General features: G+C 37.9%; 1 protein-coding gene across 2 annotated transcripts in view; it reads left to right on the forward strand.

Moving 5' to 3' along the window:
• The window catches only part of PHF8 (PHD finger protein 8), a 93266-nt gene that overhangs the window by 58774 nt on the left and 16638 nt on the right, over positions 1–17854 (forward strand). For both annotated transcript variants that reach the window (XM_080910318.1, XM_080910319.1), the window contains 3 exons: positions 1978–2063; positions 2579–2712; positions 3333–3643. In XM_080910318.1, the coding sequence (XP_080766444.1) occupies positions 1978–2063; positions 2579–2712; positions 3333–3643 (531 nt within the window). The remainder of the gene's footprint in view (positions 1–1977; positions 2064–2578; positions 2713–3332; positions 3644–17854) is intronic.

The raw sequence follows: 17854 nt of genomic DNA on the forward strand, positions 1-17854 counted from the left end.
TCCTGAGTACCTTCGCCCATTTCAGTGCCCTGGCATTCCCCTACACTGATAAAACGAGCCTTCACTGGACCAAAGGCCTCTCCTCCCACTGATGTCAGACAAGGCTATCCTCTGCTGCATACGCTACTGGAGCCATGGGTCTCTCCATGTCTGCTCATTGGTTGGTGTTTTAGTCCCTGGGAGCTGTGGTGGGTTTGGTTGGTTGATAATTTTGTTCTTCCCATGAGGTTATGGACCTTTTCAGCTCTTTGAGTCCTTTATCTAGCTCCTTCACTGGGGTCCTTGTGTTCAGTCAGATGGTTAGCTGCAAGCATCCTCCTCTGTATGACTCTGTATGAGGAGGCATTTATATCAGGTTCCTGCCAGGAAGCACTACTTGGCATCAGCAATAGTGCTTGGGTTTAGTGGATGCATATGGGGTGGATCCCAAGGTTGGAAGGATCAACATAGTAAAAATGGCCATCTTGCCTAAGACAATCTACAAAACCAATGCTATCCCCATCAAAATTCCAACTTAATTCTTCTTAGAGTTAGAGCAATTTGCATATTCATTTGGAATAATAAGAAACCCAGGAAAGCAAAACCTTTTCTCAACAGTAAAAAAACTTTCAGGGGAATCACCATCCCTGACCTCAAGCTGTATTACAGATCAATTGTAATAAAAATTGCATGGTATTGGTACAGAGACAGGCAGGTATATCAATGGAATAGAATCAAAGACCCAGAAATGAACCCACACACCCGTGGTTCCTTGATCTTTGACAAAGGAGCTAAAAACATTCAGTGGCAAAAAGACAGCCTCTTGAACAAATTTTGCTGGTTAAACTGGCAGTCAGCATGCAGAAGAATACAAATCGATCCTTTCTTATCTCCTTGTACAAAGCTCAAGTGCAAGTGGATCAAAGATCTCCACATAAAACCAGGTACACTGAAACTATTAGAACAGAAAATGGGGAAGACAATGTAGGGAAATGCCAAGGCAATGGGGGTGGAGACAGGGATCAGAAGGAAGCAAAGGCAAGTGGAGGGGGAGGGAGGAACCAGGCAGGGTAAAGGATTAACATCTCAAATGTAAATACAGAGTATCTAATTAAAAAAATGGGGAAGAGCTTAGAACACATAGGCACAGGGGAAAATTTCACAAAACACCATTGACTTATGCTCTAAGATCAAGAATTGACAAATGGAGCCTCATGAAATTGCAAAGCTTCTGTGAGGCAAAAGGACAAAACAGCAACCAAAAGATTGAGAAAAGATCTTTACCAATCAATCCTGTATCTGATAGAGGGCTAGTATCCAATATATACAAAGAAATCAAGAAGTTAGACACCAGAGAATCAAACAATCCTATTAAAAAACAGGGTACAGAGCTAAACAAAAAGTTCTCAATTGAAGAATATCAAATGGCTGAGAAGCATCTAAGGAAGTGCTTGACATTCTTAATGATCAGGAAAATGCAAATCAAAACAACTCTGAGTTTCCACCTCACACCAGTCAGTATGGCTAAGATCAAAAACTCAGGTGACAGCAGATGCTGGCAAGGATGTGGAGAAAGAGAAACACTCCTCCACTGTTGGTGGGGTTGTAAGCTGGTACAACCACTCTGGAAATCAGTCTAGGTGTTCCTCAGAAAATTGGACATAGTACTACCTGGGGACCCAGCTACACTGCTCCTGGGCATATACCCAAAAGACATTCCAACATAACAGAGACACATGTTCCACCATGTTTGTTTTTGTTCTTAAGACGGGGTTTCTCTGTAGTCCTGGCTGTCCTGGAACACACTGGAATTCTTGATCAGGCTGGCCGCAAACTCAGATAGGCACCTTCCTCTGCCTTCCAAATGCTGGGATTAAAGATGTTCACCACTGCCACCAGTTTTAAATTATATTATCATGCTTTATTTGAGTGTTTGGGTCAGATGCATCATAACCTTAGCCTCTTAGTAATACTGTATTTTACTAAATTGTATTTTAGAATTTCCCCGGAAGTTGCCACGTGCAAAACCTTGCTCTGACCCCAACCGAATTCGTGAACCCGGAGAAGTTGAGTTTGACATTGAGGTAGGAGTGTGTTCTATATCTGGCAAAAAGGACGAATAAATTGTGTATTTAATTTCTAAAATATACGATAAATATTGAATGCTAGGTTGGGGATATTCTTCACTGTAGAGCATTTGCTTAGACTGTGCAAAGCCCTGGATTCAATTCTGTCCTATAAAAAATCAAATGCACACTAAGTTGTGACCAGCATATAAATGGATGATTATAATTTAATTACATATTTTTAAATATTAAAGTAAAAGGCAGTATCACCTAGCAAAGAGAGTATCTGATTTGAAGTCTTTGATGTGTTCCTTCATATATTCTTTTACTTCATTGTTCCCTAGATTGCTTATTTGTCAAATAGGAGTCATAGTGCGTTACAAAGATGCTCTAAAGATTAAAATGAAATGATAAATATACTGAATAATAGATGGTCTACATTTAGGATATTAGGACTCACACTGTCAACTCTATATCGGAAACTTAGCAGACCTACCCTGTACAATTGAGGCAGTATGTTCTTTCCTTAACAGGAGGACTACACAACAGATGAGGACATGGTGGAAGGGGTTGAAAGCAAACTTGGTAATGGGAGTGGAGCTGGTGGAATTCTTGATCTACTTAAAGCCAGCAGGCAGGTGGGGGGACCTGACTATGCTGCACTCACGTGAGTAATCTCTATTTTCCAGGCTATCTAAAGAGTACCTACCACCCAAAGGGCTACAGTAGCTAATTATTTGTTGAGCATTTCTATTTGTGTTAGGGTTTTGAGACAGCATCTCTTTACTTAGTCCAGGCCGGTCTAGAACTCCTAGTACTTTTGCCTTGCCTCCAAGTGAATGCTGATATTACAGGCATGTACCACCATGTCCATTTCTGAGTCAAGTAAACAGACAATTAATAAGGATATTTATGCTGAAATAATAGCGTGAATGTGAAAACTGTCCTTGGAATCGTCAGAGCTGGCAGTGACAGGATATGTAGACTTGAGGGAAGAATCGGTTTTAAGTACTTTGGAAATGGACCAGGGAGAGTCATAAAAAATTGCTAATAAAAAAGGAAATAATGCAGTATAGATGGTGAAAAGAGGCTTCTGCCTCTCCTCACTGCTTGCTTTAAAGACACTTGAGGCAAAACTAGTTTTTGGTATTATCTTCATTCTTAAACAAGGATAGTTCTTTCCTTTGTAAAATGTTGATTGCCAGAGCTATTCTTCCTGAGTATTCTGACAACTGCTTTCTTCTGGCTACAATAACTTCCTCAGTGTTTCTCCTCTGTCTTTTGCAGTGAGGCTCCAGCCTCCCCCAGCACTCAAGAGGCCATCCAGGGCATGTTGTGTATGGCCAACCTGCAGTCCTCATCATCCTCACCAGCTACCTCCAGTCTGCAGGCTTGGTGGACCGGAGGGCAAGACCGAAGCAGTGGGAGCTCCAGCAGTGGGCTGGGCACCGTGTCTAGTAGCCCTGCTTCCCAGCGCACCCCAGGGAAGCGGCCCATCAAGAGGCCAGCATACTGGAAAAATGAGAGTGAGGAGGAAGAGAATGCCAGTATGGATGAGCAAGACAGTTTGGGAGCATGCTTCAAGGATGCTGAATATAGTAAGAACATATTAGAATATGAGGCTAGATCAAAAGAAATCCCTTTAGCCCAATCTAGATCATAACAGAAAATAGCCTATAATGAACATAGGACTCAACCTTAAGCTAGATACTTATTTTTTTCTGAGCCATGTTTTCGTGCTCTGCAAAATGGCAGTTATCTGTATCTCCATAAGTTGTGGTAAGAATTAGAGATTATGCTTATACCAAGCATTCGGCCCTTAGTGGCAAGTCCTCCATTGTATTATATAGTTCTCTTAAAATTAGCTGTCATCTGGTTTTGGTCTGTTTTTACTTCAGCAAACTCATTTCCTCTCTTGCTTATTTGACTGTTATCTGTGTTCAATGTTCTATGTTAGTCAGTTCATTTCTTACAAAGGTATATACCATCAGCTGTCCATAGCTGACTGTTCCATATCCATTGTTTCATCCATAGATCAAACTTACATGGAAAAAAAAATCTGTATTGAACATGTACAGACTCTTATTTCCATTTATCTCTGACTTGTTTTTTGGGTTTTTTTTTTTTTTTTTGTTTGTTTGCTGTTTTCAAAATTATATAATGAAGCAAGCTCGACTATTAGCTGTGCCTATTACTCAGAAGCAATTCTGTTTTGGTCTCCATAGCCTATGATTTTAAAAACAGGCCTTTATAACTGCATTCCTATCACAGCCTTAGCACAAAGGTTTTCTTTCTGTGTGTGTAAGTGTGTGTAATCTTGAGCTGGCAGCTGAACATGGCAGTGTCATCCACATGGTTTGGGGGGCATGGAAAATTCAGGATTGAGGAAGTGATCAAGTTTTGCACCATGGTTCCACATGTGGCTAAATCTAAGCAATGTGTGGTTGCGGGGGGGGGGGGGATCACTGCAAAGAGACAAAATAGGCCACTGTGTGAAGGTATTAAGGTGAAGAAGTCCAAGTTACAGTAGAGAACCTAGGGTATTGGAAAAGTCAGAACTGTAAGATCTATCTGCTAAGAAAAGCTTCAGGCAAGGAGTGTAGCACCCACATGATGACTCACAAGGAAGTGTAACTCAGTTTTAGGGAGTTTGATACCATCTTCTGTACAGTTTAAAAACAAATCTTACACAGCCTTACATTTCAATTTTTTCTTTAAAAGGAGTGAGTTGTGTACAGGCAGGTTAAATGTTTTATAGACAAGAAAAAACTAGAACAAACTTATTCATAATCATCTTCATCTTTTTTCTTGCTCTTTGCAGCCTTGACCACCCCCTTTTTCGCTGCATCAGGTTTTCCTTTAGCTCTGTAGGCAGCAATATCCTTGTACTTCTCCTTCAGCTTGGCGGCCTTCTTCTCATAGGGCTGCTTGTCATCCACGGCAGTGTTGTTCCACATCTCCCCTAATTTCTTTGTGACATCAACAATGGATAATCCAGGATGCTCGCCTTTAATTTTTGGGTGGTACTCAGAAAAGAACAAGAAGAAGGCTGAAGGAGGCCTCTTGGGTGCATTGGGGTCCTTGAACTTTTTGGTCTCCCCTTTGGGAGAGATGAAGGTTTTCATTTCTCTTTCATAACGAGCCTTGTCAGCCTTTGCCATATCTTCAAACTTCCCCTTTTCTTTAGCAGACATGGTCTTCCATCTCTCTGAGCACTTCTTGGAGAACTCTGAGAAGCTGACAGAAGCATCCGGGTGCTTCTTCTTGTGCTCCTCCCGGCAGGTTTGCACAAAGAATACATAGGAGGACATTTTGCCTCTCGGCTTCTTAGGATCTCCTTTGCCCATGTTTAGTTGATTTTCCTTCAAGAGGGACAGAGTTGCCCAGTGCCTGTCTGGCTCTCACTTGTCCCAGCGCTATCTCTGTGGAGCTCAATGTACTGCAATGGCTGTGAGAGCAAGAGCCAGACACTGCCTATCTTTTTCTTCTATCTAGTACTTTTAGTCGTTCGGGTTTTATATTTTGGTATTTGAGTTAGTTTTTATGCAAAGTAATAAATACAGGTTTATTTTAATTCTTCTACCTATAGACACTGAATTGTTTCAGCATCATTTGTTGTAGTGACTGTCTTTATCCAGTTGTGTTTTTGATCTTAGCCATTCTGACAGGATGGAATCGCAAAGTCATTTAGGATGTTGAAAACATGTCTTAAGCTTCTTAGCATTTGAAGTTCCTCTCTTGAGAACTTTGTTTAGATCTGTACTCTGTTTTTAATTGAGTTATTTGGTTTGTTGATGTCTAGTTTCTTGACTTATTTATGTATTTTGGAATTTTACCCTCTGTTAGATGTGGGGTTGGCAAAGATTTTTTACCCATTGTGTAGGCTGTGGTTTTGTCCTATTGACTGATAGTGTCCTTTGTCTTGCAGAAGCTTTTCAGTTTCATGAGGTCCCAATTTATCAGTTGTTGATTTTAGTGCCAGGATGTTGGTGTTCTGTTCAAAAATTTGTCCCCTGTACCAGTGTATTCAAGGGGATTCCACACTTTCTCTTCTGTCGGGTTCAGTATATTTGGTTTTATATTGAGGACCTTGATACACTTGGACTTGAGTTTTGTGCAGGGTGATAAGTATGGATCTATTTGGATTATTACACACAAACATCTGTTAGATCAGTACCATTTGTTGAAATATGCTGGTTTTTTTTCAATGTCTATATCTGGATTGTTAACCAAAAAATTGGGTTTTTATAGGTATATGGATTTATGGTTTAATCTTAAATCAGTTGCATTGATCAGCCTGTCTATTTTTATGGCAGTACCGTGTGGTTTTTATTACTATTGCTTTATACCACAATTTGAAGTCAGGAATGGTGAGGCCTCCAGCAGTTCTTTTATTATTCAGGATTGTTTTAATTACTGGGGTTTTGTATTTTTTGTTGTTGTTGTTTCCATATGAGGCTGAAAATCTCCTTTCAAGATCTGTGAAGAATTAATTGTGTTGGAATTTTGGTGGGTATTGATTGCATTGAATCTGTAGACTACTTTTTGTAGGGTGGTCATTTTTATTATGTTAATCATACTGATCCATGAGCATGGGAGATGTTCCCATCTTCTGACATGTTCTCCATTTCTTTCTTCAAAGATGCAAAGTTCTTGTCATACGGATCTTTCACTTACTTGGTTAGAATGACACCAATATATTTTATATTATTTGTATGCTGTTGTGAAGAGTGATGTTTCCCTGATTTCTTCCTCAGCCTAAGTATTGTTTGTATATAGGAGGGCTACTGGAAAAATTGAGTTTCTCTTTTATCCAGCCACTTTGCTGAAAGAGTTTTTCAGATAAAGGAGTTCCCTGGTAGGATTTTGAATTTGCTTATGTATATACTATATAACATCTGCAAATAGATACTTTGACTTCTTCCCTTCCAGTTTGTATCCATCCCCTTGATCTTCTTTAGTTGTGTTACTGCTCTAGCTAGAACTTCAAGTACTTTGTTGAATAGATAATGGAGATAGCCTTGTCTTATTTCTGACTTTCGGAGAATTCCTTTAATTTTCTCACCATTTAATTTGATGTTGGCTATTGGCTTGTTGTATATTGCCTTTATTGTGTTTAGGTATGTATCTTATACTCCTGATCTCTCCAAGACTGATCATGAAGGAGCGCTGGATTTTGTCAAAGGCTTTTTCAGCATTTAATGAGATAAGTTTGTGGTTCTTTTCTTTCAGCTTGTTTATATGGTGGGTCACATGACAGATTTTGGTATGTTGCTCCATCCCTGAGTCTCTGGGATGTAGCCTACTTGATCATTGTGGATAATCTTTTTGATGTGTACTTGGATATATTTGAATATTTTTGCATCAGTATTCATGAGGGAAATTGGTCTGTGATTTCTTTGTTGAATCTTTGTATGTTTTTTGGATTGGAGTCACAGTGACCTTATAAAATGAATTGGACAATGTTCCTTCTGTTTCTATTTTATGGAATAATTTGAGGGATATTGGTATTTGCTCTTTTTTGAAAGTCTGATAGCATTCTGCACTAAAACTTTCAGGTGGGCCCTGAGCATTTTTTGGATGGGAGACTTTTAAAGACTGCTTCTATTTCCACAGGTGTTATAGGTCTTTTAAAATTATTTTCTGATCTTGGTTTAACATTGGTAAGTGGTATCTATCAAGACATTTATCCATTTCTCTTAGATTTTCTGATTTTTGTGGAGTATAGGATTTTGAAGTATGACTTAATGGTTTCCTCATTTTCTGTTTGTTAATGTCTCTCATTTTCATTTCTGATTTTGTTAATTTTGATATTCTTTCTTCATCTTATAGTTAGTTTATCAAATAAGGGTTTGTGTTTTTTTTTCAAAGAACCAATACATTGTTTCGTTGATTTTTTTTATATTTTTCTTTCTAATTTATTGATTTCACCCCTTCATTTGATAATTTCTTGCCATAGATTCCATATGAGTATGTTTATTCTTTTTGTTCTAGAACATTTAGGTGACCTATTAAGTTGCCAGTATGAGATTGTCCTAATTTTTATAAAGGCATTTAGTGCTATGAACTCTCCTTAGCACTGCTTTAATTGAATTCCGTAGTTTGATTATGTTGTGCATTCATTTTTATTGAATTCAGGTCTTTAATTTCTTAATTTCTTCCTTGACCCAGTGATCACTGAGTAAAGTTGTTCAGTTTCTCTTAGTGTTGTTTTCTGCTATTTCTGTTTTTTTAAATCCAGCTTTAACCCATGGTGGTCTGATAAGATACAGGGGTTTACTTCAGTTTTCTTTTATCTGTTGAGACTTGTCTTGTGATCAAGTATGTGGTTAATTTTGGAGAAGGTTCTGTGAAATACTGAGAAGAAAGAATATTCTTTTGTGTTTGGGTTAAATGTTCTATAGATATCTGTTAGGTTCACTTGAGTCAAACTTCTGTTAATTCCATTATTTGTCTGTTTAGTTTCTGTCTGAGGGACCTGTCCTTTGGTGAGAGTGGGGTATTGAAATTCCCCACTATCATTGTGTCAGGGTTAATGTGTGATTTAAGCTTTAGTAATTTTTCTTTTACAAATGTGAGTGCTTTTGCATTTGGGACATACTCAGAATTGAAAAGTCATCTTGGTAGATTTTTCTTTTGAGTATGAAGTGTCCTTCCCTATTTCTTTTTACTTATTTTGATCAGAAGTCTATTTTGTTAGATATTAGAATGGCTACACCAGCTTGCTTCTTTGGTCCATTTTCTTGGAAAATATTTTTCCAACTCTTTACTCTAAGGTAATGTTTATCTTCGATGTCCAAGTGTGTTTTTTGAATAAACTTATTGTTTTTTTTAATATATTTTATTTCATGTGTATTACATGTATATCTGTGTGCAGGTGTAGTGATCACTTGAACTGGAATTAGAGACGGTTCTGAGCTGTTATGTGTCATGTACTGGGAATTGATCCCTGGATCTGAAGGGCAGCCAGTGCTGTTAACCCTAGAGCCATCTCTCTAGCTTACAGTGTATTTCTTGTATGCAATAGAAAGATGGATCCTCTTTTCTTTTTCCTTTTTTTTAACCAATTCAATTAAATATTTATTGAACAAATGCAGAATAAATGGACCAGGGACATTTTATCCTGAAGGTACATTAACCACCTCAAATCTTCAAGGGCTACCATACAAGAACAAAAATAGATGCATTCAACATTTCTACACAGGATGTAGATGCATATCAGGAGGGCTGCAGGCCGTCTCTCAGCTCAGGAGCTTTCTTCAGCACTCAGTGCACTCTACGCTCCTTCCCTTCTTCTGATGGCATCTCACCAACACCTAAGTTTCGTTCTCACTGCACAATGTCTCATGCAGTGGATGCTTGCACAAACTGGGAAAACAAATGTGGCACTGACAAGCTCCTCCCCAGGAGATGGTCTGCTACCACTTAGCTCTTTGTGATTCTGCATCACTGATTCCTTGTTCTGGGATGGGAAGAAGAGCACATTCTCCAGAGCATGACAATTTAGATGCTCTTTTCATATCCATTCTGTTAGCCTTTTGCCTTTGTGTGTGGGAGGTGGGAATGGAGATTGATATTAATGACCAGTGATTGTTAATTCTTTTGTTGTTGTTAGTTTGTTGTTGGTGGTGGTGGTGGTGTTGGGTGGGGAGTGAGTGGTATGCACACATAAATGTGGTTCCCTTTTTTTGCAAGTATGAAATTATTTTCTGTGTGTTGTTCTTGAGTGTAGTTAACCTATTTGGGTTGGAGTTTTTCTTGTACCTTCTGTGGGGCTAGATTTGTGGATAGATTGTTTAAATTTGAGTTTGAGTACTTTATTTGTTCCATCTATAGTGATTGAAAGGTTTTCTGGGTATTGAAGTCTGGGCTGGCATCTGTGGTCTCTGGCATCTGGACAGAGTCTGCAGCACATCTCTACAAGGCCCTTATAGCTTTGAGAAGTCAGGTGTAATTCTATTAGGTCTACCTTTATATGTTACTTGACATTTTCCCTTGCAGATCTTAATAGTCGTTCTTAGTTCTGTATGTTTAGTATTTCTATTCCTATTATTCTTAGGTTTGGTCTTTCATCATGTCTCAGATTTCCTGGATAGTTTGGTTCAGGAGCTTTTTAGAATTAACATTTTCTTTTGATTGATATATCAAGTCTCTCAAGTTCTTCTCTCCTATTATACATTCCTGAAATTCTCTTGTATTCTATTGGAGATGCTTGCATTTGTAGTTCCTGTTTGCCTATCTAGATTTTATATCTCCCAGATTCTCTTGGTTTGTGTTTTCTTTATTGTTTCTATATCCATTTTCAGGTCTTGAACAGTTTTATTCATTTCCTTCACCTGTTTGTTTTTTGAGATTTCTTTAAGGGATATATTCATTTCCTCTTTAAGGGCTTGTATCATCTTCATAAGATTTAAGGTCGTTTAAATATCAAGGGATTATTATAGTAGGATAGCTGGTGGTGCCATATTGTCTTGGCTGCTGTATTCTTATACTGGCCTTCAGTCATTTGGGTTTGAGGGTATTACAATTTAGGTGCCTATTTCTGAGTTTATTTTTGATGAATGGCTTTTTTCTTGGTTTCTCTCAGGTCTTCTGGCATGAGTAGCCTGCAGTTCTGGTGATCAGTGAGTCTTCAAGTCCAGTAGGGTGCCTCCACATGGTGTTCTGTTGGTCTGTGTGACCTTTGTGGTTTTGGGTGCCTATGTTTTCTCTGGGATTTTGGATACTGGTGTGGCCTTTGGGGTTTCTGGTACCATATTGGCCTTCAGCAGAGCAGGGGTCTTCTTCCAGAATTATGGACTTGGATATGGAGCCCAGGGGAGGGGTTTCTATTGGAGACTGCTGGACCAACTTTAAGAAGTACTAGTACAACATGGGTGTTATACTTGGGGTTCCTGGTACCCAGCGTAGCCTCTGATAGAGTAGGAGTCTTCTGCTGGAGTTGTGGACCAGTATATGGAGCCCTAGATACAGATTTTTGCAAGTTGATTTTTGTATCCTGCCATCTGTTGATCATTTCTGGAAGTTTTATAATTGTTTCTAGAATATAATGTTATGTGCAAATTAGAGACAGTTTAACCTCTTTCCTTTTTTATATCTTTAATTTTCTTCTTTGCATTTTTGCTCTAGCTAGTGTTTCAAGCATTATATTGAAAAGAAGTAGGAATAGTAGACAGTCCTTTCTCATTCCTGATTTTAATAGATTGCTTTAAGTTTCCATTTATGATGATATTGGGAATTTATTTGTCACATATAACCTTATTGTTTTAAAATATGTTTCTCGCAGTTCTACTCTGTGTAGGGCTTTTTATCATAAAGTTATGCTGGATTTTATCAAAGCTTTTTTTGCATCTATTGCATCTATTGAGGTGATTATGTGATTTTTGTCTTTAATTCTATTTATGTAATTTATTACATTAATGAACTTGTGCATGTTGAACCATCCCTGCATCTCTAGGATAAAGCCATTTTAGTCTTTGATATCTTTTATAAATATCTGTTTTGGTCTGTAATTGATTTGTAGTTGTATTTTATTGAAGATGTTTGACCCCCGTATTCATCAGAGCTATTGGCCTCTGTCATTTTCTTTTTTGTTGTCATTGTTGTCTTTACCTGGCATTGGCATTGTATTAAAATACTAAAGGCTTTGCAGAAAGAGCTTAGAACAGATCCTTGTCTATTTTTTGAATAATTTAATAAGAATTGACTGTAGTTCTTTACAGATCTGTTAAAAGTTTGATGTGAATACATTTGGGCCTGCACTTTTGTTGTTAGGGTGATTTTTATTACTGTTTCTTATGTTATGGATTTGTTTAGGTTGTTGGTTTAACTTTGTTGGTTTGGGTGAATCTACAAATTTGTTCATTTTGTAAAATGAACACAAAATATTCCGTTATATTATTTTGAATTTCCTGTATTTGTTGTTATAAATGGTTCCTCATTCATTTCTGATTCTGTTTATTTAGATCACCTATTTCTTTCTTTGGTTTAGTTGGATCAAAAGTGTCAATTTTGTTCTTCTTTCTATAAAGTTCTTAGTTTTGTTGATTCATTATATTGTTTTCTTTGTTTCTATGTCACTAGATTCAGGTTGTGATTTTTTAAAATTTATTTCTTGTCACATACTGAATTTGAATTTGCTTTATTCTTGTTTTCCAAATTCTTGAGCTGCATCTTTAAGTAAATTATTTGTGCTTTTTCTGACTTTAGTTTGTTTTTTGGACAGGGCCTTTCATGCCACTTTCTATGTAGCTGGACGACCTCTGCCAGCACTGATTAAAGGCATGAATCACCACACCTGGGCCTTTTTGATTTTTTTTAATGTAGGCACTTAGTGCCATAAGTTTTTCTCTAGAGATTTTGTTGTGCTTTTTTTTCATTTTCATTAAGTAGCAAGATTTTTCTTTTATTTTCTTATCAATTTCTTCTTTAACCCATTTATCCTTCAGCAATGAGAATTCTTTTAATCTCCTAATTGCCATGCATTTTTTTACTTATTAGACATTTCTTTGCTTTTAATTTTACATTTTATTGTCTTACAGTAAGATAGGATACATGGAGTCTTTCTGAATTTGTAAAGATTTGTTTTGCCTCCCAGGATGTAGTCTATTTTAAAGAAGTAATCTGATCATGTTTTCCCCACCTACTCTTAGATCCTCTTCACCTCCCCACCCACCCAATTTCATTTTCTTTCTCTTTAGAAAGCAAGCAAGCAAAAATAATTCCCCACACAAAACAGAACATAAAAAATACCACACATACACACTCTCTGTCTCTGTCTCTGTCTCTCTCTAATTCCCATAAAAACACAAAATCAGAAATCATAACATACAAGCAAAAGCTTGTTTTAGTCTGTATCATGAAATATCTTTCATTTTCCTTCAACCATGGTAGACGGTTTGTTGGGTACTGTAGTGTACTTCGGCCGTTGTGGTCTTTTAGAACGTGAAGTGCATCGCTCCACAGTCTTTTGACTTTCAAAATTTCTATTGAGATATCAGATGTTATTCTGATGGCTTTTCCTTTATCTGTGACTTATTTGTTTAGATCCGTGATGCATTTATAGTTGAGCTCTACATGGGAAGGGGACTGACTCTGGAAGTCTCTTAATTGGTTCTTGGGGTCTGGCTTCTCAAAGGGTTACCAGAACTAAGGGTCTGGCCACAGATAGCCACAGATCTGAAGGGAATGGAGATGAACTGGAAGGAGGTGGGGTGGAAGGTAAGGTCATTGAGTTTGTCAATTTATCTTAATTTCAGCTTAAGTTCTCTCCAGTATTTCTATCTCATTACTTAAATTTGGTTTTTAAATCCTGACCTGTCTTCATCATTTTGTTCAGTTCTATATTTGTATTTTGTTGAACATTATTCAAGTTTGTGTTAACCTCTTGAAGGTCAATGAGGTGTTTGGTCTTCTTTTAAACTCTTGAATTCCTTAATGAAGTTATTTTTCTTTTAGTTCTGTGTTCTGGGGTTCATCTAGATAATTTTCAGAACATTTCTATAAGACTAGTAGGTTTGGTGGGACACATAATGTTTGGGCTGCTCATATTGTTATTCTTTCAAATGTAACCTGCATTTGCGGACTTGCTTCTTTGGTTGTGTGCCCAATGTGAGATTATAACTTTCCTTAGATTTGACCAGTGCAAGAATTATGTATCCAGAAGTAGGCTAGGTAAAGCTGGTGTATGTGTGGGTTGCTTGATTGGACCCAGACCAGGCAAAGCAAGTACTGGGGATGTGATTTCGAGTTAGACTCATGGTCATGGAGATAGGGATGGAGGAGGCACGTGGGCTTGCAGGGAGGTACTTACTCGGTTATATCAGAGTCACGGGTCTGGAACAAGGCCTGTGGGTGTGGAGATGGCAAGAAGTGCATGGGAGTGGAAGTGTGTAGTCACCAGGCAAAGCTAGTTTGTAAACTGTGGCTCCTGAGCCAGGCTGTGGGTGTGGAGATGGCAGGGGCAGATCGAAGACTAAATGATTCTTGTAATATAGTAATTTAATTTATTCTCTCATATATTATATCCTGATTGCAGTTTCCTCTTTTTTCCCCTTCTCCTAGTTCTCCTCCACCCCCCACCTCCCACCCCCCCCCTTCCCAAACTTCCAACCACCAATCCTCCTCCATTTCCTTTCAGAAAAGGGCAGCATAACAAGTTGCAGTAAGACTACATATCCCCTTCATATTCAGGCTGGATGAGGCAACCCAATAAGAGAAGGGCCCCAAAAGTTGGTAGAAGAGTCAGGAATGCCTTCACTTTTTGTTCTTTTTGATTTTATTCTTTGTGTTTCTTTCCCTTTCCCTGACACCTCCACTGTAATCTTTATTTTTCATTCTAACTTTGGATTAAGTTTATTTTTTTCCTTCTAGTTTTCTAATGTATAAAGGTTGTTAATATAGGATTTTTCATCTTAAGTGTAGGTATTTGCAGTTTTAAATTGCTTGCTATTGTATGCTGTTTTGCCACATCTTTTAAAAGTTTTGGTATGATCTACTTTTGTTTTAATTCATATAAAAATCTTTTAAAACTTTTGTAAACCTTTTTAATTTGATTTTATTTTATGTTATATATATACGGAGGTTATATGACAACTTGTCGGAATCAGTTGTCTCTTTCTACAGTGTAGATCCCAGGGTTTGGTAGTAGGCATTTTATCTCACTGGCCCTATATCAAAGTCTTTGAAATTATATACATGATTATTTCTTTGATTCTTTTTGAGTATGTAATAATTTCCACCCAGTTGTGAATTTTCCATATATCTTTTCTGTTACTGATTTTTACCTTTGTATTAATTGGAGAAAATGCTTTATATTATTTTATTCTCTTAGAGCTTATTGAGATTAAGAACAGCTAAGGGAGAGCAGAGTCATATTGCAATATACAATGATATAGATGCATAAATAGCATAGGCCATTATTTTGTATGTTAACTAAAAATATTAATAAAAAAGAAAACTGGTGCAAAAATCTTAGTGCAAGCCAGTCACATGGTTTATTCCTATCATCCCAACACTCGGGAGGCAGAAGCATTTGATATTTGAGGCCAGCCTTAGCAGGAGGAGGAGATCTTATCCACCTCACCCCCAAAAAAATCATTTGATCATTATTCATGACTTTGTTTTTGCACTTAATATTCATTCTTGTTGATTTTTATAGCTGCGTTTGTGCCAGTTGTACACAGAGTTAATTACTATTATTTGGTATATGTTTTAAAACCAGGAAGTAGCTTCAACCTTATATTTTAATTTAATTATATTAATTTTAATATAATATTAAATTATTTTTATATTAAATAATTTTATATTAAATTAAATTAAGCTTTCTATGCATAAGCTTAATTATAATATATACCTTATTACCTGTCTACTAAAATGTGAAGCTTGGAATGGAATTTTTATGCAAGTTACTTTACACATGATCTTTTACTAAATTTTTAAAAAATATTATGTGTGGTGATGAGTACACGTGCTGCTGCATTTGTGGAGGTCAGGGAACAACTGTACAGCTTATTCTTCCTTTATGTTGATTTTGGGAATCAAACCAACTCAGCAGGTTTACACAGTAAGCTCTTCAACCTCTGAGCCATCTCACCGCCCCCTACGCATAATCTCTTAAGTAGTTTTCTGACCCTAAGGCATCAAGTCTTCACACTGTGTCACACTTACTTCTTTCAAGTAGAAAAATCTTTCACACTTGCTTTTCCTGAAACAACTGTTTATTTAGTTTTAAATCCTTTCTAAGAACAATTAAATCCTCCTTTTATTAAAAAAAAAAAGTGAGGAAGCAAACTTTTCACCTCTTTGCTGAAGAAAAAGGGTCTGGAAAATAGACTCCTCTGGAAAGAAATGGAATTCTTGCAAGACTGTGACTCGTGCAGTTTTCTTCTAGGCTTGGGAGTGGCCTCAGAATTTTACACCATCAGTTGGATCTTTATAGACCATATTTCCATTAAAAATCCTAAGTGTCTTGCCTATGGATTATGAGGAATTACCTGTGGATTTTATGATAATATGTATACTTCTATTTATTTCTCTAAGATAAGATACTTGAATATAGATATTTTATTAGTTAGAGCGTACAGTTCCAATAATTTTGGTTCTAGTTCAACTTAGTTGTTTTGTTCCTATTATGTGTATTAAATATGTACTATTTACTTTTCCCACTATTTCACAAACAATATCTACTATTCATTGAAAAATCAAACACACATTCCTGGCCTCATTTGTAAATTAGAGGCAGCAGATGCAATAATCAGTTCCTAAGTACAATATAACATCTCTACTGCAGGCACAAAACACAGGTTGCTATGGAGAGCTAAGGGGGAATCTGAATCAAATGATGAAAGTAAGAGAAGGCATCTTTTTAAAAATTACTTATTTACATTCCAGCTATTGCCCCCTCCTGATCCCTCCTCCTATAGTTCCTCATCCCATTCCTCCTACCCCTTGCTTCTGAGAGTGTGTTCCCCTTCCTCAGGCCTCCCCTTTCCCTGGAGCCTCAAGTCTCTCGAAGATCAGGCACATTTCTCCCACTGGGGCCAGACCAGGCAATCCTTTTCTATATGTTTGTGGGGGTTGGGGGGAGTCCGACCAGCCCAGTATGCTACCTAGTTGGTGGCTCTGTCTCTGGGAGCTTCCTGGGATCTGGGTTGAGACTGCTGTTCTTCCTATGGGTCACCCTCCTTTTCAGTTTTCTCAACCCTTCTCCTAATTCAACCATAGGGGTCCCAGACTTCAGTCCTGGTTGGATGTATGTATCTGTATCTGTCTCAGCTGCTGGTAGAGTCTCTTAGGGGACAGCCATGCTCGGCTCCTGTCCGTAGGTACATCATAGCATCAGTAATAGTGTCAGGCCTTGGTGATCCCCATGAGATGGATCTCAAAATTGGGCCAGTCACTGGACCACCTTTCCCTCAGACACTTCTCCATTTTTGTCGCTGTAGTTCGTTTAGACAGGAACAATTCCAGGTCAGAATTTTTTACTATGGGTTGGTAATCCCATTTTTTCACTTGAGTCATTGTCTATCTACTGGAAGTGGACACTTCGAGTTCCCTCTTTCCAAGATGGGGCATTTTGGCTAAGTTCACTCCCAATGAGTACTGAGAATCTCTCACCTACCAGGTCTCTGTTACTTTCTAGAGGGTCACCCCTCCAAAGGCTGCATATTTCCATTCATTCTCCTGGCCTTCTAAGCTTCTCTCCTGGCCCTCTCCCCATACCTGATCCTATTCTTATTTTCTCCTTACCCTCCCCTCTCACACCCTGGTCCCTCCTTCCCTCCCTCCACCTCTGGTGATTATTCTCTTCCCTCTTCTAAGTGGGATTGAAGCTTCCTTACTGTGGCCTTTCTGCTTGATAAACTTTTTATGGTCTGTGGGTATTCTGTATTTTTTTTTTTTTTTTTGGCTAATATCCACTTATAATTGAGTACATACCATGCATGTCCTTTGGGTCTGGGTTACCTCACTCAGGATGATATTTTCTAATTCTATCCATTTGCCTGTAAAACTCATGATGCCCTCGTTCTTAATAGCTGAAGTATTCCAATGTGTAAATGAACCATATTATCTGAATCCATTCTCTGTTGTGGGACATCTGCATTGTTTCCAGCTTCTGACTATCACAAATAAGGCTGCTATGAACATAATGGAAAAGGTGCTCCTGTGGTATGATGGGGCATCTTTATCTTTTGGGTATATTCACATAATGAAACATGTGCCCTTATTGTATGTTGGAGCATCTCTGGGGCAGATGCCCAGAAGTGGAAAACTGGGTCTTCAGGTAGTACTATGTCCAACTTTCTGAG

The sequence above is a fragment of the Micromys minutus genome (genome assembly GCF_963924665.1).
Source record: "Micromys minutus genome assembly, chromosome: X".
NCBI lineage: Eukaryota > Metazoa > Chordata > Mammalia > Rodentia > Muridae > Micromys > Micromys minutus.